The sequence below is a fragment of the Podarcis cretensis genome (assembly GCF_951804945.1).
Source record: "Podarcis cretensis genome assembly, chromosome: Z".
In the NCBI taxonomy this organism is placed as follows: Eukaryota; Metazoa; Chordata; class Lepidosauria; order Squamata; family Lacertidae; genus Podarcis; species Podarcis cretensis.
The window spans coordinates 46781770-46805650 of NC_137184.1; the positions used below are offsets into that span (position 1 = coordinate 46781770).

Consider the following 23881-nt stretch of genomic DNA (forward strand, 5'->3'; position numbering starts at 1 on the left):
TGGCCAGGGCAAAGCTGCCTTACACCAGGTCAGACAACTGCCCAACTAGCCCAAGTACTGTGTTCTCTCACAGGCAGCATTGGCTACTCTGACTCTGTGTGAAGATGGGGCTCTTCAAGCTGGTGGTCAGCAGCTCAGTCTCTAGCGCGCGCACACCGCCATTTAAAAAGGAACAGGTACCAGGTGATAGGAAAACCTCCTCCTTGTCTAAGCCACTGGAGAGAATCAGAGTAGGCAATGCTGCCTGCTAAAGTAGCCAGGAAGGGCCTAGCTGGCCAATGGTCTCTTTCCCAGCCAGATGGTCTCCCAGTGTTACTAGGCCCAGCATGGAGGTGTGGCTCAGAAATCTAATAAAGCAGAACAACATAGGCAGGGTTGAGTCAGAAAGAAGCACATACATTATCCCTGCTGCAGCCACCATCCCAAACTGCAGCCACAGGTCTTGATGACAGAAGATGGTCCCTGAAAAGAGAGCTTTGGCAAGCAGCCTCACCTGGGGCATGCAGGGCTGAGAGATGGTTAGGTCAAAGCTCTCCAGGTCTGCCTCCTCTAAGGCTGCTTTGTTAACAGCAGAGATATCCTTCTCAAGCTGGGTCAAGTGCTCATCATACTGAAGAAGCAGAAAGACAGAGAAAGTGTTTGCTGAAGAATTAAAAACGGTCCTTGGCAGCATTGGCTTGCTGGGCCACCTACCTCTCCTAGTGCCTTGTAACAGATGTCCACCATCTCCTGAGCTGTTTTTGTGTTCTGGCTGTCAGGACCTGAATTGGAGATACAAACAAACCACATCTCCTTAATGCTGCTCCTTAAGACCTGAGCACACAAGAAAGCCACAGGAATAAGCAACCCACTTCCAAGTGGTCCTCTTCAGGGCCAAGGTCCATGCTTCCTTGTGATATGCACCCAGAGCTTTCCAAAGCTTTACCATTGTTCACTGGTGGCAACCGAATGTGCTATTCTTCAAAGGCTCTCTTCCCTGCAGAACTCCTTAAGGTTTCCTTAAGCTCTGACCATGTAAGACTCCTGAACCTCCCCTCCCCCAAGCACATTTTAAGAGGCCCTGAGATTTAATCAAAACCAATACTCTAGTCCATGAGCAGGGAAACTTTCAAGGCCTGTCTGCCAATTCCCGCTACCCAAGGGCCATATGCCTGCAGTGGAAGTGAGCACACCAGACATTCAGCCCCTCCTCAGCTAATCAACACAAACCAGCTAGCTTGAGGAGAGGAATCCCCCCTTTCCACTCAATCAAATGATCTATCTGATAATGTGGGAGATAGTAGGTTGCATGTCCACCAGGGAGCTGGACTCAGTGGAGAGAATTAAAAGCTCTCTGGCTTTCTCAGCGCTGTGACTGCCCCTTTGCTACCAAAATTGGTGGGATCTTGCGGGACAGAAAAAATTGCTGGATGGGGAGGACAGATTAGAAGCCCCAGGCTGGGGATTAACCAGCCCTCCTATATTCTGTTCATGCCTGCTTACAAAGCAGTATTGGACCCCTTAGAGCTGAAGAAGCTTAACAGAAAAGTCCCCAGAAGAAGCAATTTTCATTAAGGGAACTAGCTACATTTTGGAAAAGCATACATTAATGTCTTAATGAGTAGATGTGGAGTCACATTCAGGTCTTGCCCTTATTGCTGGCATCTGTCTGTCTCAAGAGACAATGGAGTGTGCCTCCGGGGATAAAGACAAACTGCTTCATTAGCAGCATCAAAGTGACCTCCCCAGAGCACAAGCCTGGGCAGTGTGTCTGGAGGTCCTGGGTTGCCCAGCTGGCAAGACCCCTCCCTCTCAGCCTCACTGATGTGGTCCAAAGGAAAGCAGAGCAAGATGTTTGGCACCAGCTGGGCTGCAGGAGTTGCCAGAAGGAGGCCTACAAGATGCCATCTAACTGCCATCCAGATTTGTGTAGGGTTTACTCCTTAGCCTTTTCTTCTCGCAAAGGTGCCCCACAAAGCCCTGATAACTCTCTGTAAATGTGAGTCAAAGGGCTGCAGACATGGCAAGGAGCCAAGAGGGTCTCTTACCATTGTATTTAATGCTGTTGGCAAGGATCAGTTTCACGTCATCCATAAAGACTTCTCGGTTCTGGTATTTATGTCTGGAGATATTCTAGAATGAATGAATAGGAGACAAGATGGGAATGTGAAGCCTTAAGGAGGCAATATGAATTCTTGATTCTGGCATACAAAAAGTCTGAAGTGGATCCTTTACGAGGACCCTTTCTTCCTTACACTTCACTAATATTTTGGAGTGTCCTGGTGATTCCTTTCACATATAGAACTGCTTCTCCCCATCACAACCTCCCTGATTGCTCAACATGACCCAAGCCAGAGTTACAAAATACAGCACATGTCTTTGAGTTATTTATTTTCCCCATGACTTTTTGGCCTCCAAGTCAGCAGCTGGTGGCTGAGATTAGGCAAGCAGAATTTCTTCACCCTCAGCCCACATTTCCATATTCCAGTTCTATTCCTGGTATTTTATCTGGGATTTAACATGCTGCCATCAACCTTGGGCCTTTTCTGCCAAGGCTTCTTTTATTTCATTTAACTAAATTTATACATTGCCTGATTGTAAGAAAACCTTGAAGCAGTTTACAAAAGACAGTTCTGAGAAGCTGCAACATAAACCAACAACAGCTGCACCCTTCAAAGTTCGCACCTTGCTGATAGTCCTCAGGTCCATCGGGCTGACAATGACTTTGTAATATTTTGGCATGCGTCTCCTGTTTACAGGACGGAAAAAGAGCCTGGCCTGCAAGCAAAAAGAGGGTAAAAAGAGAATGAGCAAGCAAGTCTTGCACAGTGAATTGCATGCTGGATCCAGTATCTGCATAAGACACTGAAAAGCTTTTGTACAACATCAAGCTGAATCTAGAGGGAACATCCTATTATCTGCCAACAAATCCTAAGTCCTCTGGAGGTGCCTGGATTCTACTATAGCATTTTTATCAAACCCAAAGTAAGAAACTCCAGAGCCAGATAATTTTGGAGGTGTGCAGCATCAGCATTTGTTAAATGCAGTGCTGCTCAAATACAGCTCAGGAACCATATACAGTGGTACCTCGGGTTACAGACGCTTCAGGTTACAGACTCCGCTAACCCAGAAGTAGTACCTCGGGTTAAGAACTTTGCTTCAGGATGAGAACAGAAATCGCGCAGCGGCAGCGGGAGGCCCCATTAGCTACAGTGGCACCTCAGGTTAAGAATGGTTTCAGGTTAAGAACGGACCTCCAGAACTAATTAAGTTCTTAACCCAAGGTACCACTGTAGTCCCACCATCCTGCTTGCACAGCAGCCAAGTGGAGGCCAGTGGAAAGCCCAAAAGGAAGACATGAGTGTAACAGAAACTATCCCCACTTGTGATTCCCAGCAACTGGTATTTAGAAGTGGAGGTAGAACATAGTCATTGTGGCTAGAAGTCACTGATAGCTTTATCCTCCAAGCACAAGGCTACTGTGACAGTCCCCTTTTCCACAAGCTCTTTTCCATCACCACAAAATGCTAAGGGCAGACATACATGAGGAACAGCCTTTATCTTCTGGGATACAATCTTGTCCAGAATATAGGAGAAGGCCGCTTGATGAACATCATCCAGAAGGCGATTAATTGCCTTTTCCAAACGAGCCAGTTTATCTTCCTTCTGAAAGGACACCAAGGTACAGAAACACACTCAGCTCCAGAGCAACTCCTTTATAGCAACCCACATTTTGCTGAACACTGCTCAATGGCAGAGCACCTCCTTTGCATGCAGAAGGTCCTGGGTTCAATCCTTGGCATTTCCAGGTAGAGCTGTGAATGTTTCCTACCCGATACCCTGGAGAGCTAAATGAGTTAAGATGGAACAATGGCCTGACTCAGTATGCGGTGGTTTTCTATGTGCCTACTGTATTTTTATTGCTTATGTAATTTCAAAAATATATTTCAACATCTTCTGTTCCAATTACCAGTAGTTCAGGTTTTAAAACAGAAGGCATTCACACATGTCCCATCTTTATTCATAAGGAAAGTCAGCTACAACTCAAAATCTCCAGCAATTTGGGCTGGTTTTCTCACATGCAACATGACCCATAAAAGAAGCTTATTGTTCATATTCTCTCAGTTACCTGGAACTGTCTTTTTTCATTTTCACTAATATCACTATTATTAAAAAGCACTACATTCCAGTTTTAAAATTTCTTGTAGTTAAAATAAGCTGTAGACAAACAAGATCATGTTTTACCATTAAATAAATTGGTGTCCTTTTTGGAGAAATGTTTTTTTTTTTCAACAACCAAAAATATTGTTGTTTGTGTTCATATTTTGTGTGTGAGTCTGATTCTGATTCTGTCCTTCCAGCAATAAGTTTTGTTTAATTAGATAATGACCATGGAATCTTTCTCACCCACAGCTAATACAACATTCACAATCTGTTTGGAAATCTATGCTGCACTTTCAAATTCAGTAACTTTCAGTTAAAATCCAGAAACCAAATTAGTATTGGATAGTAAAGTCACCATTCGAACTCTACCACTAAAAACTATTAAATCAAGAGAGCAGGTCCTATGCTCAGCTCCTAACACAAGCATCCAACAAACCACTCTGGCTGCCTTTAGTCCTTTCAAGAGAGATCTCCCTTCAATCCAGAATCACCAAACTGTTTATGCAAACAGCTCAGCCCTAAAAGTACCCTAAGTGGCTAAGCAACGCCCTTACCTCCAAGCCACAAGCAACCCCTCCCTCCACAATCTGACTTGCCTCTTTCAATTTTTGATCACCGAAGTCCAGCATTGACTGAGCAATCTGAGTCAACTTGTGTTCTGGTCCTGCAAACACACAGCAGAAACCTTTATTGTGGGATGGTGTTGTTGTGAACTGTCTTGACAAAAGGCAAGTTACACATTTAAGATTACATGTGGTTAAGTTGGTCCTGTTCCCCAGTGGTATGGAGAGCTAACCTGGAGACTCATCAGAAGTCTCAGAGAGCACACACTTAATTTTACATCCAACTGGTGTCCTCCAGATGTTTTAGACCAAAATTCCCATCAGCCCAAGTCAACAAAGTCACACTGAAGTTGCAGTCCAAAACATCTGATGGGCATCAGATTGGCAAAGGCTGCTCCACGGTGTGATGGCAATAGAGAAGCAGCCAGCAAAGCAATGCTTTTATTTTGCTCCATTCCCACTGTCCCCAAGCTCATGGCCCCAGAGGAAAGGAGCAGGTATCACAACTCTTCCTTGGTAGTCCAGAAGGACTAGTTCTAACTGAAATCACTCAAGATAGATGAGGTTTTTTCTTAGCAGGTCCAGTTGAGAAATCAGGCAAGGGAAAGAGAAGCAGTCACACTGAGAGCAAAGGAAACCAGGAAATTACAAAGGGGAGCATGCAGGCAACTTACAAATATATAAGGCCATCCGTCAGAGAAATAATTGGACACCTAGTGAAGACAGGACCATCACCAGAGGGTTTAAAGAAGAAAGTAGGTCACAGTGTAAAGTAGGTGAGCATCAGAAGGAAATTCCCCAGCACAAGGTAGCCTTACAGAGCTATGCAGAGATGGCGAAACTTACTGCAAAAATAAAAGATCAAGATGAGAGACCTTTTTTTTAACAGAATGGGGGTAGATTGTTGAATATATGAAGACAAATTGTAAACAATTAAAAACTTCAGCAGGATTGATGTAAACACGAGCAGTAAAAAATAACTTATAGAGAGGAAAAAGATAAAATTTATAAATTGGTTGGAATTGGTTATGCAGTAAGTCTGTGACATGAAATAAGGAACAGTAGAGAGGAGGGGAGGGAAGTTGAAGAAAACGTTGATTTTTGTTTATATTTAACTTTTTTTATTAGAAACATTGTAAAATGAAAAATTGGAAAAATAAAATATTGGAGGTTTTGTTTTTTTAAAAAGATCAATACTTTGCCTAGCCCATTCCTCCTCTTCCCTGAACATCCTCAGAAAGAGCACCAGGTCACTGCCCCAGTTGCCGTAACCTGTTTTTTGAGGCTGGGACACTTTGCACAAGGAGGGAAGAAAGAGCAGAAGAGAAACAGTTCAGAAAGAAAGAAAGAAAGAAAGAAAGAAAGAAAGAAAGAAAGAAAGAAAATCAACTCTCACCATTGAACGTGGCACTGTTCTTCACAATCAGCTCCAGGTGCTCTCGGAATTCTTTGCTCGATTTGTAAGATTGCTTACGGACATTCTGGCGCAGGGTGTACAGGTCCATTGGTCGGCCGATGATCTTGCGATAATTTCTGACACCCCTCCTGCTAACAGGCTTGTGGAAGTAACATGTCTGGCAGAGGTAAACCGGGAAAGAATGTGAGCATCCCTTTTATTTCTTAATATACCACCCTCCCTTAAGTTACCAGGGACGGATACAACAACATGAAAAAAACATTTTTTTAAGACAAACAAACAAACCCAAATAAAGCCATTGCTTTGTTCACCTGCCAAGGAGAGAGGGCAGATAATGAAACCCGTCTCCCTCAAAAGGGCCACTGGAGCCATTCCAAGGAAGGGGAGTCCACAACCTCTCAAGGGAGTCTGTTCCACTGTCAAGTAGCTCTTGACTGTCAGAAAGTCTTCTGGTATGTTTAGTCAGAATCTCCTTTCCTGCAACTTGAAGCCATTGGTTCAAGCCTTGCCTTCCAGAGCAAGAGAAAACAAGCTTGCACCCTCCTCCATGTGACAGCCCTTCAGATATCTCCTCTCAGTCTCCTCTTTTCCAGGCTAAACATGCCCAACTCCTGTTAGTATTTCATTCAGCCGATGCTGCAAAATGTGACTGGTGGAAATCACACGCCTGTCTGAGAAGACTGTGGAAACGGAAGACAGCCTGACCTCTCTTCCGTTGTATGTACTTTGTAATGTACTTTCACAATTAATATTTTAATGTTTCAATATTTTAATGTTGTATTTTAATTTTGTTTTTAAGTTGTAATCATTCAACTTGTTTTTATTATTGCTTGTAAGCCGCTCTGAGCCCGGCTTTGGCTGGGGAGGGCGGGGTATAAATAAAAATTATTATTATTATTATTATTATTATTATTATTATTATTATTTTGGTTGTTCTCTCAGAGATGAAGAGAATGGTCGCCATTATATTGTAGTCTGTATATAGTATGTAAATAAATAGTAGCTTAGATCTACAATGTCTCACTCTTCTCGTTGTGTTATGCCAGAAGATTAGTGTGCATACATCAAGCTGATATATGTCACTGAGCGCCCTGGAGAGGAAGGGAGAAGCCTTTTCCAGTGCTGCGCACATTGGAGGATGCTCAGAGTTCCGGGGGTTTGCAGGTGACCCCAGGGTGTTTTCCAACAGCTCCTTCAACTGTTCCTCATCATTTCTTAACAGTCATTTCACTATTCCAAGATTGCAGGAGCAGCCACACTGGACCGGGCCAAAGGTAGGTCCCATCTTTTTAGGCAACTGTGATGTGCTTGCTGCAAGAAGGCAGGATATAAAGCCTTATGTTTCCTCCTATGCTCAGCCAGGAAGGCAACTGGCATCCAGAGATAGACTTAACCACCTCTTCTTTAATTATTATTATTGCATTTATACACCACCTTTTTGCCAAGGCATCCAAGGCGGTCCAGGGTTTAAAATATGAACGCAGTTAACACCAACAAATGGCACAAAATATTATCAGGCCAATTTCCGGGGCTGATGGCACTAGCTCCCTGGCCTGGGCTTCTCCTTTTCTGGCCTGATTTGCAGCCACTGATTGACCTCTCTCCCTTTTCCTCCATGAGAATTTTTCTGATCCCCTTTGAAAGCTGCTGACACCAATAATACATTTTGATGTATGATTCTGATACACAGCACTTTTCATACACCCCACTAAACAGAATGTGAGCTGTCGAAGACTGAGCCCACAACTCATGGAGTAGAGTTTGGCAGGAGGTGGAGAGGCAACATCCTCGAAATAGCAGAAAGATTGCCCTCAAATGCTCAATGCTGATATGAGACAAGAATTTCTCAAGGACCTAGCTCTCCTGATATATGGATAGGATAATGCCCCCTTGTCTTTGCAAATGACATAGAGCCAGAAGAGGCAAAATCAAACCTCACAGGTGAAAAGAAGTTCTTACATTTGGAAGTTCTTGCATTTCGTTGATAATGCCTTCCAGGATATAAGACAGTATCTCTATGGGGGCTGTGCTCCCCTGGTGGCTGGACTTCTGAGGCTGCTGAAAGAGAGAGAAGTGGGACGTTAAAGGCACTTCCAAAGTTTACGTATGATGGACTTTTGGGAATCTTGACAAAGGGCACCTCAAAGCATCTAATTGGTCTCTACTTTTTTGGGGAGGAGTTGCCCTTTGGCTGTTCCTGGTCTACAGTGAACCAGCCCTGGCTGAGGCTTAGAATAAGCACTTGCTGTTGCCACCATTTCCAAGATGGATAGTGGGCAAGGGCAAGGGGTGGGGTGGGGTGGGGGCAATGAAAGCAACACAAGGACTCACGTTTATGTAGCTACTAGTAGCCGTGGTTCCAGAGCCCTGTTCCTTCTTTTGCAGAAGCTGTCCTTTTGTGAACTTCAGGACTAAAGACTTCTTGCGAACTTCATTCGCGCTGCAAGGAGAGAGAGGGAGGAGAAACACGCTGCAGTTTCCACCACCTCTCCCTCCAGTGGGCCCAGCTGCCCCTCTGGGAGGGACTGATTAAACCATAAAGAGCACAATATGAAGCCCATTTATTCTTTTATTGGGTCTAGTCTGGGGTAACTGGAGCTGTAAGTTGAATAACTTTAACCCCATCAGCCCACACAGCAGCCTGCTGCTTCATTTAGATTCAGTGGTACTACCTGTCCTACACTGTACACCAGACAGTTGTTGTTCCTGTGGATAATAGTAAATGGTATTTAGCAACTTGTTATGAACTGTTGTGTTCTTATTTTTTAAGGCTTGTGTGATTTTACGGTGTTATGGGTTTATTTGATCTTCCTGTAAAATTCATTGTGGCTTGTGCAATGGCTGGTATATAAACCAATTACCCCAATGACTTGAAACCGTCTTGGTTGCAGGACCTCTTTTTGGGAACAGCCTCCCCAAGCACACCAAAGAGGCATCTTTGCTGATGTAAGCACTTTAGGTAAAAATGTTTCTTTTCTGCAAGGTTTTTGGCTGATGGGGCCATGCAATTGTGTCGTTCTTTATCTCCTTGACATCTGGTGGGAGGGCATTCCACAGGGTGGGCACCACTGTCAAGAATGGTTCCCTTCTTGTAGTGAGGGAACCAGCAGAAGACCCTCAAAGCTGGACCTCAGTGTCAGAGCTGACGATGGGGATAGAGACGCCCCTTCAGGTATACAGGGTCGAGGCCTGTATACCTTTAGGGCTTTAAAGGTCAGCACCAACACTCTGAATTGTGCTCAGAAATGTACTGGGAGCCAGTATAGATTGTTTAGGACTGGTGTTACATGGTCCTGGCAGCCACTCCCAGTCACCAATCTACTGCTGCATTCTGATTAGTTGTGGTTTCTGAGTCACCTTCAAAGGTAGTCCTGCACAGACCTATGCCAGTCTGTGAGAAAGACTGGAGTATTGGGCACTTACTACCAGATATGTGTGGGAGTCATCCAGAAGACAATCAGTTAATACAGGTGCTGGATTTTCTCTCCGTTTTGGAATACATGGCCCTGTATGGCCCGGGCAATGACAAGGTGTTCACCCACTGCCACATGTGGATGACTTCCACACGTCCACAGGAAGGTATTTCAACTCTTCCACCTTGTTCTGGACTTCTTAATTTAGAGGAAAGTGAGCAAGAGATCACATGATGTAAGTTTATAGCATTATGCATGGAATGGGGAAAGTGTTTGGGGAAAGTTTCTCTCTCTCTCTCATAACACTAGAACTTGTGGACGTCCAATGACATTTGAATGTTTGGAGATCCAAGACGGATTAAAAATAATACTTCTTGATGAAACACATGGTTAAACTGTGGAACTCACTCCCACAGGAGGATGGCCACCATCTTGGATGGCTTTAAAAGTGGACAAATGCAGGAAAGGCAATGCTGTCAATGGCAGCAACGTTTCTGAATACCAGTTGCTGGACACCACCGGAGGAAGAGTGCTTTTGTGCTCAGGTCCTTGTTGAAGGTTTCCCACAGTCATCTGGGTGCCCACTGCGAGAACAGGATTCTGGACTAGACTGTGATGGGCGTCAACCAGTAGGCTCTTATGATGTTCATAGCCCAGGCAGGACCCCTGCACCTCTATCTGTGAGATGGTGCCAAACACGGCCCTTACCTCTTAACAAGTTGCTTCCCTAAGACAATCTTGGTTCCCTCCACTTTGATCAGCTCACTGTCATTGGTGGGAATGATGGTCTTCTCCAGCTCCTCCTCCTGCTCCACCGTCATGGCGACAGGCTCGGAGGGCAGTTTGGCTGGGCAGATTTTGTTGTTCTTCATGTGCCCACTAGTACCGCAAGCACTACACTTAATCTGCAAGCAAAAGCAAAGGAATGAATGGTTGCAGGCTACTTCAGAAGCACAAAAGCAGAGTTATTGAGGGATAGGCAGTGCTCCCATCAACTGTAACACCAGCACTAGCTGAAAGCAGCAACAAAACCAAGGTGGGGCGGGGTGGGGTGGGGTGGGAGCTTGTGAAAAAGTGCTGGACTTGTTCCCAAGTGCTCCCCTGCTGTGTGTACCTTTAAGCAGAAAGGCTGCTTGCACATTTTGAAAATAAAGTCTCAACCCATGCACATACCCACCCAGTGTGCGCCGATGAATCCAATTTCTTTTTTTTTTAATGGAATTACAAACTTGGTGGATCAGGGAAATGCTGTGGACATAGTGTATCTTGATTTCAGTAAGGCTTTTGACAACCCCCCCCCAAAGATACAGTGGTATCTCGGGTTACAGACGCTTCAGGTTACAGACTCCGCTAACCCAGAAATAGTACCTCGGTTTAAGAACTTTACTTCAGGATGAGAACAGAAATCGTGCAGTGGTGGCACGGTGGCAGTGGGAGGCCCCATTAGCTAAAGTGGTACCTCAGGTTAAGAATAGTTTCAGGTTAAGAATGGACCTCCAGAAGTTCTTAACCCGAGGTACCACTGTATTCTCGCAAGGAAGCTGGTAAAATGTGGGCTGAATGAGATATCTGAAATGTTAAAAGTTAAGGTTTCCATGCCAAAAATTAGTCAGTGGTAATTGGAGCTGAAGCATATGTTAAATTTTCTTCTTTGTACATCATCTAACTTTCGCTTCATGCATCTGACAAAGGGGGCTTGAGTCCAGGAAAGCTTATTCCTTAGTAAATTGTGTTAGCCTTTAAGGTGCCATGGAACTCTTTAAGTATTTCCACTGCATGGCTACCCTTCTGGGTTTTGTTTTGCTTTTTCTATCTGGATTTTGCTGCAATGCAATCTGGATTCATCAAAATCTGTTTCAAAAAAGAAAGTTCCATTAGCTGGGCTGCATGACTCCTTCCAGTAAAGCCCTCTGCTTTGGTTTCTGAGGTGCTGCGCAGCACAATGGCATATGTCTCTTCACAGATACAAGACCATTACTTCTTTATTTATAATAACACTGCAAGAAAAGGAGTCAGAAGCAGCTGAAGCTTTCAAGAAAGCCTGCTCACCTTCTCCAACCTGAGCTTCTTCTTGGGAGGAGCCTTCTGCTGCTCCTTCTCTTTCTTTCGTTTAAGCCGCATCAACTTCAACTGGATCTGGCGCTTTTCACACCGCAGCTTCTGACGCTGCTTTTCTGAGATGGCAAACCTCCGGCTGGAAACACAAAGGTCTTCAGTTAAGGCAGTGGTGAGGAACACAATGTTGCAGGACTCCAACTCCCATCAACCCAGACCACTGACTATGCTGTCCAGCACTGATGGGAGCTGTAGTCCAACAACACTCAGAGGACCATATATTTTTCCCATCCCTGGCCTATTGGTACGGCCAGCCAGTAAATATTCAGGCACTGAGATAAACATAAACCACACTGGGAGTCAAGTGGCTCTCTAGATGTTCTAAACTACATCCCTCATCATCCCTGACCACTGGCTACACTGACTGGAGCTGATGGGAGCTGAAGTCCAACAACATCTGGAGGGCCACAGGTTCCTCATCCCTGCACTACAGCATTGGCTGCTTCCTGATTTGATTTACTCTGCCTGACTCCATATGCTGGCTGTGTGTTTTATTTCCTGCTGCATCCTGCTCATATGTTTGTTAGCCTGCTTGCTTTAAATTTCATATAGAAAGAGGCAGAAAAGCAGGGTGTAATTTAAAAAGCACACACAATAAAAATATAAACATACTGTGCATTTGCAGCCTTCTGCACCTCTCCTTTCACAAGGAGATTCCCACTCTACCCAAATTAATAATAAATAATAATAATAATAATAATAATAATTTGTATACTGTTAATAATAATAATAATAATAATAATAATAATAATAATAATAATAATACAATTTGTATAGCACCCTTCATCCATAGATCTCGGGGTGGTTCGCAGCAAAAAAATACATGCTAAAAACACAAAATATATAATAAAAACAAGAAAACAAGCCAATAACACCCCCTAAGGGAAAGCAGGCTCCCTGCGGTGCCCTTACATCAGAGCTTTCCAAATTTTTCCTGCTGGTGACATACATTTTAGACATGCATCATTTCGTGACACAGCAGTTCAGTTTTACTAGCAAACCGGAGGTTAAACTAACCCCTTTCCAGCCCCGGGAGGAGCGTGGAGAGTGTTCGCGCAACACACCTACACGCTACAGCTGACCCCTAACGTGTTATGACAGACAGTTTGGAAAGCTCTGCCTTACATGGACTCATCATCCTTGGTTTTCCTTATCTTCATGTAGGCGTCGATGACCAATGGATTGCGGACCGTCTCGCATCTTTTGTACTCCTTCCCGTCCTCATCGCGGAAAGTGCGGAAGATTTTCAAGCAGCGGGGGGCGGAAGTGGTGGCAGGACCAGGGCTGGTCACAGAAGCCATGCCACTGCTATCGCTTGGCTTTCCTGGGTTGCCAGGGGTGGAGGCTGCAGGGGAAAGCATGGCTGTGTTGTCAAAGGCAGTGAACTCCCTGGGCAAGAAACAAAATGCCTAGTCTCCAAGATCCTATGGCAAGCTGCAAAGGCAGGCGTTCAGGCATTCAGGGCACACACAAAGGAACAGTCATCCACCATTGTACCATGCAGAATTTTAGGCAATGTGCATTCCAGGCAGCCTCTTCACCAGCTTCTCATGCGCATTTCTGTTCTACTCTCCAGCTTTTCTTTCTGTTATTTCCAAGGCCTAAATGGTCAAGGACCATCACAAGGCCGGCCACCATCTGAATAAGCCCTGCTGACTATCCGATGCTTATCTTTGTTTCATTTCTCTGCAAAACAAGGCTCTTCTCCTAGTAGTGCTTGCAATTTGGAACGTTGTTCCTCCTGAAATCACACAGGCACACCTACAACCTTGATATTTTGCTGCATGTGAATACCCATGTTCTGGGCAAGGATTGAAAGCACTGCAAATAACAAGGCCAGTGGAAGTGATGGTATTCCAGCTGAACTATTTAAAATTTTAAAAGATGATGCTGTTAAGGTGCTACACTCAATATGTCAGCAAGTTTGGAAAACTCAGCAGTGGCCAGAAGATTGGAGAAGATCAGTCTACATCCCAATCCCAAAGAAGGGCAGTGCCAAAGAATGCTCCAACTATCGCACAATTGCACTAATTTCTCACGCTAGCAAGGTTATGCTTAAAATTCTACAAGGAAGGCTCAAGCAGTATGTGGACCGAGAACTCCCAGAAGTGCAAGCTGGATTTAGAAGAGGCAGAGGAACCAGAGACCAAATTGCAAACATGCGCTGGATTATGGAGAAAGCTAGAGAGTTCCAGAAAGACATTTACTTCTGCTTCATTGACTATGCAAAAGCCTTTGACTGTGTCGACCATGGCAAACTATGGCAAGTTCTTAAAGAAATGGGAGTGCCTGATCACCTCATCTGTCTCCTGAGAAATCTCTATGTGGGACAAGAAGCTACAGTTAGAACTGGATATGGAACAACTGACTGGTTCAAAATTGGGAAAGGAGTACGACAAGGCTGCATTTTGTCTCCCTGCTTATTTAACTTATATGCAGAATTCATCATGCGAAAGGCTGGGCTGGATGAATCCCTAGCCGGAATTAAGATTGCCGGAAGAAATATCAACAACCTCAGATATGCAGATGACACAACCTTGATGGCAGAAAGTGAAGAGGAATTAAAGAACCTTTTATTGAGGGTGAAAGAGGAGAGTGCAAAATATGGTCTGAAGCTCAACATCAAAAAAACGAAGATCATGGCTACTGGTCCCATCACCTCCTGGCAAATAGAAGGGGAAGAAATGGAGGCAGTGAGAGATTTTACTTTCTTGGGCTCCATGATCACTGCAGATGGTGACAGCAGCCACGAAATTAAAAGACGCCTGCTTCTTGGGAGAAGGGCAATGACAGGCCTAGACAGCATCTTGAGAAGTAGAGACATCACCTTGCCAACAAAGGTCCGTATAGTTAAAGCTATGGTTTTCCCAGTAGTGATGTATGGAAGTGAGAGCTGGACCATAAAGAAGGCTGATCGCCGAAGAATGGATGCTTTTGAATTATGGTGCTGGAGGAGACTCTTGAGAGTCCCATGGACTGCAAGAAGATCAAACCTCTCCATTCTGAAGGAAATCAGCCCTGAGTGCTCACTGGAAGGACAGATTGTGAAGCTGAGGCTCCAGTACTTTGGCCACCTCATGAGAAGAGAAGACTCCCTGGAGAAGACCCTGATGTTGGGAAAGATGGAGGGCACAAGGAGAAGGGGGCGACAGAGGACGAGATGGTTGGATAGTGTTTTCGAGGTTACCAGCATGAGTCTGACCAAGCTGCTGGGGGCAGTGGAGGACAGGAGTGCCTGGCGTTCTCTGGTCCATGGGGTCACGAAGAGTCGGACACGACTAAACGACTAAACAACAACAATGTGGTTCATTGTTGATCATTTTTTCTTTATTTTATTATTGTTTTACTATGGTGTATTTTTTAATGAGTTGGCAACTTATAAACATTCTTAATGAAAATGAACACATTTTGTGAAATGTTTCATCCTTCTCCTGACCTGCCTGCTAGTTATGCCACTTGTCAATGGCTACTGTTATTATTAATTGTTCTTTCTTTCTTTCTTTCTTTCTTTCTTTCTTTCTTTCTTTCTTTCTTTCTCTCTTTCTTTCTCTCTTTCTCTCTTTCCCTCTTTCTTTCTCTCTCTCTCTTTGTCACTTTACCACCACAAGGGTCTCCAGGCAACTTGCAGAAAATACAAAGAAATTTGAAAAATTAGGTACACTAAACACAATAAAATTATGATTCTACACAGATGCCCAACAATTAAATCATCACCTCCTTCCCCAAGTACATCAGTTATACAAAAACCATCATGCACTAAAGGAGAAAGTTAATAATAAAATGCCTGGGAAATAGAGAGAAGGACATACTCTTCAGGCACCAGGCCCATTGCAGACCACCTCTGTGCAGCAAGGGGGAGAAATAAAAAAAAGCCATGAAAAACGAGGAGGGAAGTCGACAAAACAAGAGAAAAAATTATTATGCATTGGAATATATATGTGAAATTTTTGAAAATTTAATAAAATATATGTTATAAGGAAAAAAGGTAAAAGGTAAAGGTACCCCTGCCCATACGGGCCAGTCTTGACAGACTCTGGGGTTGTGCGCCCATCTCACTTAAGAGGCCAGGGGCCAGCGCTGTCCGGAGACACTTCCGGGTCACGTGGCCAGCGTGACATCGCTGCTCTGGCGAGCCAGAGTCGCACACGGAAACGCCGTTTACCTTTCCGCTGGTAAGCAGTCCCTATTTATCTACTTGCACCCAGAGGTGCTTTCGAACTGCTAGGTTGGCAGGCGCTGGGACCGAGCAGCGGGAGCGCACCCCGCCGCAGGGATTCGAACCGCCGACCTTTCGATCGGCAAGTCCTAGGCGCTGAGGCTTTAACCCACAGCGCCACCTGCGTCCCTCATAAGGAAAAAAACCTGCTCCTTTTCCCTAACAGGGTACCCAAGAGCCCATATAGAGAAATTAAATTAAAACCACAGTCCTGCTTAAAGATAAATAATAAATTATGTTTTTGTCTATATCTGTATACACACAGACACACACACCAGGACTACAGCTCCTATCATCCCACACCATAGTCCATGCTGGCTGAGCCTGATGGAAGCTGAAGTCCAACACCACCAGGAGTGCGACGGGTGCCCCCCCCCCTTTGCATTAAGACCATAACTGGGTGCTCTGTCTGGGGACCTCCCTGCCCCTGCCAGGCACTCACACAGCTCTTTACCGTCCTTCTGGTTCTTCACACTCCTCTCCTTGTGGTTGATGCTTTTCTTCTCCATCAGCATCTTCTGTAGCTCCTTCCGTTCCTTCTCCTCCTTGTCCCTCAACAGCTGGCGACGGGTCTTGTTGTCCTGTACCATGCTCTCAACCTCCTTCCCCATCTCCTTAACATCACTGTCCTCAGCAGAGCTACTGTCAGTGTCTGTAGATAAGATGTCAGTGGACGACAGAACTCTGCAGCAGAAAACCACCACAAGGGTCAGTCTCTGAGGTCTGCACCATGGAAGCATTTGGGCCACAAACAGGAGGATGGAAACACAAATGCCACTGAGCCCTAGTGACTCTGCTACATCCAGTTCCTACAAACACACACACACACACACACACACACAGAGCGAGCGCTGCTTTATGTAGAGTTGGACCACTGCGTCCATCTAGCTTAGTACGGACTACACCAACTACCCGTAGCATTGGCAGAAGAACTCACTTGTTCTGCAAGTCAAAGATGCGTTGGCAGTTCTCCTTGTACCTCTCCTTCTGCTCTGCTGCAGAGAAGCGAGAACCACGGGCAAATTTGTTTGTCAATTCTTCATCAAAGCGAGCCTGCTTTGTGGATATCGCACGCACGACATCAACAATCTCCCAGCGGGAAAGCTTGTTGATCTGCAGAACGAGAGATTGGGTGACTGCAGGAGGCTGCCGAGGGAGGCCCAGGGCATGAAGGCATGCTCCTGCAACAGCCCCTACCCCGTGCTTACCTCCTCTTCAGGAATTCCAAACTGTCGCAGCATCTGCTTGCCACTTTTGAGTGACAGGCGCCGGAGATCTGCATCCGACCCAGTCACTGTCTTCTTCTGGAGCGGCTTGTCATCCTGCTTGGAGGAGGAAGAGCAGGTTTCTTCCTTCTGGCATCCTGCCCATTTGTCTCCCTCCCCACACTTCCTAGGCCTGGGCCTTGGGGAGAAACTCTTCAGCTCCAGTAGCCTTCCTAACCCTATGCAAGCCCCTCAGAGGTAATCAGGGGGTCTAGCAGGAAACTGCTGTTCTGCCCCTTTCCTTGCCAATGAGAAAGAATGAAGGAGCAGCAGCAGCAGCAGCAGCAGCAGCAGGAGCAGGAGCAGGAGCAGGAGCAGGAGCAGGAGCAGGAGCAGGATTAGGAGGCAGCCCCCTAAGAGGCTGGCCTACAACAATGGCTGGCCTGGCCCATTTTCCTAACTTTCCTAACCTGGGCCATCCACTTACTTTCCGCTGAGATGACTTGTGTGGGATCTTCACATAGGAGAATCCTTCTCCACATCCTGTAGGGTCTGCCACTCCAGTCACGTCCAAGAGACATTTCCCGTTCATTGCTGCAATAAAGGCCCGCGTAGTGTTCCAAGGGGCACAGCGTATCTAAGGGGTGGATGGGAGAAAGCCGTCACACACTGGGTCTGTTTGGCAGGTGAAGGAAGAGGTTATCCGGAAGGAGCATCTCCACCCCCGTTGTTTAGCCCGGACACTGAGGTCCAGCTCCAAGGGCCTTCTGGCCATTCCCCTACCGTGAGAAGTAAAGTTTCAGGAAATCAGGCAGAGGGCCTTCTCGGTAGTGGCGCCCACCTTGTGGAACAGCCTCCTGACAGATGTCAAACAGATAAACAACTACACAACTTTCTGAAGACATCTTAAGGCAGCCATGTATCAGGAAGTTTTTAATGTTTGATGTTTTGCTGTGCTTTTATTATGCTGGAGGCCACCCAGAGTGGCTGGTGAAACCCACTCAGGGTACAAACAATACATTCTTACAATTGTTATTATTATTATTACTACCCCATCTAAGGTTATGGTTGAGAATATCTGGCACTTCCCTGGTGAGCCACTGTGCAGTGCTGGTTCTACCTCATCATCTATCTTCAGATTGTTTTCTTCTTCCTTTTCTCCTACTTGCTGTTCTCCCTCTTCTTCTTTTTCTTCTTGAGCAATGAAGGATTTCATCCCATAACCTGCATCCTGAGGAAAGAGTTGGGAAGCAATTTTCTGAGTCATGTGGGACATGCCCATGCAAACAGGGGCACACAGAGGGGCCTTGGGCCACCCTGTTATCACAGGACCTGTGATAACAGAAAGCAAGCTTTGTATTCAAGAGATCACATACTCAAGGAAACAATCTCCCCATCACAGGCTACTGCCTTCCCGTTGTCCCTATTCCCACTGAATGGCAAATCTGCCCAAGGTTTTTAGCAGCCAAAGAATCAGCAGCCAAAGAATCCCAAAGACCTGCCTTCTCTTGAGTGGATGCCTCAGCTGGGGCAATAGGTAAGGTAAGAGCAATAGGTAAGGTAAGACATCTGACAAGAGTCACCTGAAATGGTGTGTTACACTCAGATCCTGATACAAAGGTTACCTTATTTTTGTGTAACCAAAAGCATAGTTTTGAAGCAAAACCTTACAGAACAATTAATTTCTACTTTGCGCCCAGGAGAGTGAAGTAACTTCTCATAAACCATGTTTTCCCCATCTTTAGAAGTATTAAAAATTATATTACATTGAGTACAGGCAACTCCCTATTTGCATGCGATCTACATGTGTGCAGCCACACGCAAGCCAGTCTTCCCACTTCTGCCGGGAACCCGGAAGTGGGGTCCGCCCAGGAGACCCTCCCCAGAGTCTGAAGGGGACATCCTTTTCTGCTATGGGGAGAGTCTCCTCGTGAGCCTGAGGGGCATTGGGGCTTTGTTGATACTGCTCAGATGATGTTCTAAAACTTGGGTCCCCAGCCATGGTTGGACTACATCTCCCATCATTCCTGACCACTGGTCCCACTAGAAAGGGATAATGTGCATCATAGTCAAACAAGAGCTGGAGACCCAAGTTTGAGAAACACTGTTCTAAGCAGTGTCTAGAAATATCCAACAGGACCTTACAAGACTGCTATTCAAAGTGCTATTCCACAGCTATGATGAAAGTCAAGTACTAGCCATGTAAAAAACTGCCAGCCTAACAAGGAGATGGATGAGGCTCCAGTCTCCTCAATCATAGCGAATGCATACTGCCTTTCTGCTTCCTTGAAGTGCACACACTGCATCTGGCTAGAATACAGTCAGCCTGGCCACTTCTCCCTTACATAGAAAGCTGCCAGACATACACTAGTCCATCTGGCTCACTGGTATCTACACTGCTTGGCAGAGGCTCTCCAGGAGATGCTGGAAATAGAACCTGGGATATTCTGTATGCAAAGCAGATGCTTCTTCCACTGAACTAAGGCCTCTCCACAAAATTAATGTTAACTTTGAATGCCTAGGCCAGAACAACAGCTCTGCCTAACCAGAAAACTCACTGTCAGCATATTTTTAACATTCTAAGCATTCCAATGAAAGCCCCATATCCTATGAGGAACTGTTTTTGAGGCTCCTGGTGAACTGGAGGAGTTGTGGGGGGCAGACATTCCTATTCCATCACCAAAAAGGGCAATTTCACAAAGGAAGGGACCATTTCTACCTGATGTTTAAGAGAATCTTATTATGGTACTACTGAAAGGGCAAATGCAGCTAGAAACACTGCTGGATGCACAACGCAAGACACAGGCTCATCTATTTCTTTGATTGATAGCAAAAGATTGATTTATATTTATGATGTATTTATTTATTAAATTTATATACAGTGGTACCTCTACTTACGAACGTGATCCATTTCGGGGTGCTGTTCGCACCCCAAAAAGTCCGTAAGTAGAGTGTTGCTACTGCGCGGGCGTGAAGCGCGATAAGAGTGCTTCTGCACATGCATGAAGTGCCCAGATCGCTTCTGCGCGTGCGGCGAACCCAGAACTAAACCCTTCCGAGTTTGCCTCATTCGTAACCTGAAAAGCCACAACGTGAAGCAAACGTAACACGAGGTATGACTGTATATTTATTTGCATTTAAACTTATTGCGTTCATATCACACTTTCTCCTCCCTCCCAAAAAAGGAGCTCAGGGTTCTCCCTTTCCTCATTTAATTCTCCCAACAACCCTGTTAGGTAGATGGGCCAGCCAAAATATTTCAGCCTCAAGGTCACCCAGTGAGCTTCATGGGTGAGTGGGGACTTGAAGCCTGGCCTTCAGGTCCTGGTCTAACATTCTAACCACTACGTCACAGTGGCTGGCCATGTTTTGCAACCTACACTCTGCCTTTATAATTCTCCCGCTGGTGGAGATTGGCAGAAGCAAGATGTCCTTGCAGTTCTCAAGTATCTTGCAGAGTGTGAAGGCAACCAACAAGCACTGAGGAGGATATTCACAAAGACACAGGCTCACCTTCAAATGCTGTTCAGCAGAGATCATGCTGTAATAGCCGCAGCACTGCTCTGGAGACACCATTGCTCTTATCTCCTCTTCGGTGGGCAGTCTGAAACCTGGCTTTAGTTTCCACCAGTTTGAGTACATCTCTGAAAGAAGCAGAGGTCCCCGCTGAGTCATACCAGGAATGATACCTGATCTGCATTTGTAAGAACTCTGCTCTTTTAGTGTGGCAGGTCCTATACTTTGGAACTCCCTGTTTCTTGACGCCAGGCACTGCACTGCTAAAAGCGTTTTTGTTTAGATAAGCCTACGCAGGTGCTTAGAATGTTGATGTGAGTTTTAATCTGTCTCTGGCCTACTGTCCCTTCCCCTTATAGTCTGAGCAACAGGAGAAGCAGGTAGACAACATGCCAGAACCCACAGCCAAGGTGGAAAACCAAATATATACATATCGGGGACAAATAAAATATCAATAAATGCAGATTCAGTACCCCAAAACACATTCTACCCAGACTTTTGCAATCACAGGGTGGTGAAATATGTTTCTCTATCAAGGTTTGAGATTCTTCACTGAATCTTATATTTTATCTGATCTTAATGTTTTTTCAGATCTGTCTCCTAATACTTTAAACGGGGGGTGGGGGTGGGTTACAGTTTTCAACAGCTTCCAAAAGCTTTTCTCCCTTGCTGATCAGCCATTTTTAAAAATGTTGCTTTGACCCTGGAAACAGATACACAGAGCACCCCACTCATGCTTGTAAAGCCAGTAAGGGGATATCGGAGAAGAATGTGTGCAGGTGTGGGGAAGCGCTATGCTATAGACAATTAGGCATGGATACAGGGAGGCAAGCCTTGGGAATAAAAGCAGAGAAGAGTTCCTGTGATGAAAAAGGCATTTCCACGTCCTAAGGGTCCCAACCGGTCAGTCTGTGAGGCCAGAAGCCCATCTAGGGCTCTGAGGATCCTAGGAACCTGAAGGAGGAGGCGACAAACTGGTAGCGGCTCCCCAAGGTCTCAGCCGCAACAGAGACATTCCTGTTACTTGTTGCCTGGTCCTTTTAAGCAGAGATGGCAAAGGCGAAACGTGGGAGCTTCTGGAGGCAGAAGCAGTGGCCCTCCCCAGGAAAACAAGGCTACGCTCAGTGACCACCTCAGCAAAGTGGGGCTTCCCAGGAAGGCTAATGCCTGGTATTGCAAGGGAGCACAAGCTTACGTGTGCGCTCATAGACTGCACAGGGCTTCAGCTGCTTCCGGACTCTGGTGTCTGAGACCAAAGGAAATGCGTTCCTGATATCCTCCATGCGGATCCTCTGGGGTTCGTCTCTCTTACTGAACAGGCGGTATATGAAGGCCTAACAAGAAAGACAAAGGAACAGCTTGAGATGCCAGTGGGCTACGATTGTGTGGCAAGAAGGGAACCTGTGCATAGCCAAGCCCAATGACCTCTTAATGGGGGCCGTTCAGTCCTCTAAGGAGGGATCTAAATGATTCAGGCCTCAAATATCTGAAAGACCACCTCCTTCCCACAGAAGGCCTCTTGGTTGTTCCACTGCCTTCAGAAGCTGGGGGGGGGGGGGCGTTTCCAGGATAGGTCCTTCTCTGTGTTAGCCCCTAAGTTGTCTACAGAGGGGCATCTGGCACAGTTTGTGAACGCTCGATTCACCTCTCTTTGACACTTGTATATTTTTAGGACTCACCTTATTTCTGAAATTTTGTTTCAAACTGTTTTTAACATTGGGTTTTGATTGCTGTAACCTGCCCTGGGACCCTGGGGTAAAGGGCAAGTAAGAGATTGTAATCATCAGCAAGCCTTGGGAGGAGCATACAAAACTTTCCGGGAGACATTTGGGGTTTCAGGCAGCCCCCTGGGACAGCAACAAAGCTAATGGAGATTCAGAGCCTGGAAAAAAGCACCAATGGGGCTCAAATGAAAACGGGAGCCGTTATGAGAGCCCTTTTGTCTCTCATCCTCAGGCAACAGCGGAGGTGGCTCAATCTGCTTCTGCCATCCCCCTCGTTGCACATAGCTGAGTCTGTGCCTTCAGTATGGATCCACTTGGCAAGAAATGGGGGCACTTGAGTATCATGAAGACTTGAAGCTCGAGCTGTGCAATATCACCAAACCCAACAATGAGAAGCTGGTGGTGATCACTGGGCAGCAAGAGCCCCAGTGAACAAATGCCTAAGATCTGTGTGTCACATGCATATAAGGTTGCCTTGTCCAGAGTGCTTTTTCTGTCCTATTTTATTTGCCTGTGATTCTGGGAAGGAGAAATGAACAATAAGGCTGCATACTTGATAGGCAGCACTGCCCTAGCCCAAACCTAGGGAAGAACTGCTCAGTACACCATCAGTACACATCCGCCTCATGTGAATCCGCATCCTAGATATTGCGTGCACTGCATCCAATATATTGAACAAAGATTTTTTCCTCTTGACAGAAGCCAGCATGGAGATTTCCTGATGCTGGGATACGTCAGAGCTGTCATGGCAAACTTGGTATTACTGTGTTGCACACAGCACTGGTTGAAAAAGTGAAACATACTAATAGATTCTTAAGGCAAGTAGCTAATCCTGATGCATTTGACTCTACTTGGTTTCCATTTGTTTCTTTTCTAAACATGAGCATGCAGAGCATTTGGCCTTCTAGAGGGCAGGGGTTATTTTGGAAGGACACTTGTGTTTCTGTGATAATGAAAATTTGTCAGTGCCTTCAGCTAAGCTTCTTGAAGGAGGAAAACAACCTTGCAGTGTGAATTGGGGAGGGAAGGAGTGTCTTAGTTGTGCATGACCTTGTTTCATTTCGCAACGGTAAGTTTTATTGTATGCTATTTTGGAAAATACTAAAGAACAATTTTTAAAAAAAATAATAATAAATAGTCTCAAGCAAGTGAGCCAAACTACAAAAGAGGGCAATTACTTTGAAGTTACTAGTGAACGTGAACCAATCCATTTTTGAGCTCAAATATGAACACAAAACTTTTTAACAGTCTGCCCTCTTGCACAGGCCCATATGTCACAGCTGCAACAACACTCCATTTTCCCTGAGCTTACTGCAGAGCTAATAACTTGCATAACCCACAGAAGACAAACCTGGAGAAAGTCTCGAATGTGAGTCTTGGCACGTTTGGAGTTGGGTTGAGGAACTTCAAAGAGAGGACATTGCTGTCCAACCACAAAGATATCCTGCAAATCCCGGATGTGGTAACCATTCTGATCCCGGATAACTAAGAAGTCTGTTTCCGGCATCTTGTGATGATAAATCGGAGCCCGGAAGAGATTGTTTTCAAATGCCTGTCAAAAGGAAAGGG

General features: G+C 45.5%; 1 protein-coding gene across 1 annotated transcript in view; it reads right to left on the reverse strand.

The window, feature by feature from the left end:
- Positions 1-23881, reverse strand: part of TAF1 (TATA-box binding protein associated factor 1) — a 51285-nt gene that overhangs the window by 6574 nt on the left and 20830 nt on the right. The window contains exons 15-34 of the mRNA XM_079962620.1: positions 23664-23864; positions 21784-21922; positions 20586-20716; positions 18193-18303; positions 17560-17709; positions 17076-17192; positions 16805-16980; positions 16310-16551; positions 12777-12996; positions 11586-11730; positions 10245-10441; positions 8455-8563; positions 8083-8181; positions 6103-6280; positions 4740-4807; positions 3523-3645; positions 2665-2757; positions 2028-2112; positions 694-761; positions 494-610 (exon numbers count right to left, since the gene is read on the reverse strand). Of these exons, the coding sequence (XP_079818746.1) occupies positions 494-610; positions 694-761; positions 2028-2112; positions 2665-2757; positions 3523-3645; positions 4740-4807; positions 6103-6280; positions 8083-8181; positions 8455-8563; positions 10245-10441; positions 11586-11730; positions 12777-12996; positions 16310-16551; positions 16805-16980; positions 17076-17192; positions 17560-17709; positions 18193-18303; positions 20586-20716; positions 21784-21922; positions 23664-23864 (2769 nt within the window). The remainder of the gene's footprint in view (positions 1-493; positions 611-693; positions 762-2027; positions 2113-2664; positions 2758-3522; positions 3646-4739; positions 4808-6102; positions 6281-8082; positions 8182-8454; positions 8564-10244; positions 10442-11585; positions 11731-12776; positions 12997-16309; positions 16552-16804; positions 16981-17075; positions 17193-17559; positions 17710-18192; positions 18304-20585; positions 20717-21783; positions 21923-23663; positions 23865-23881) is intronic.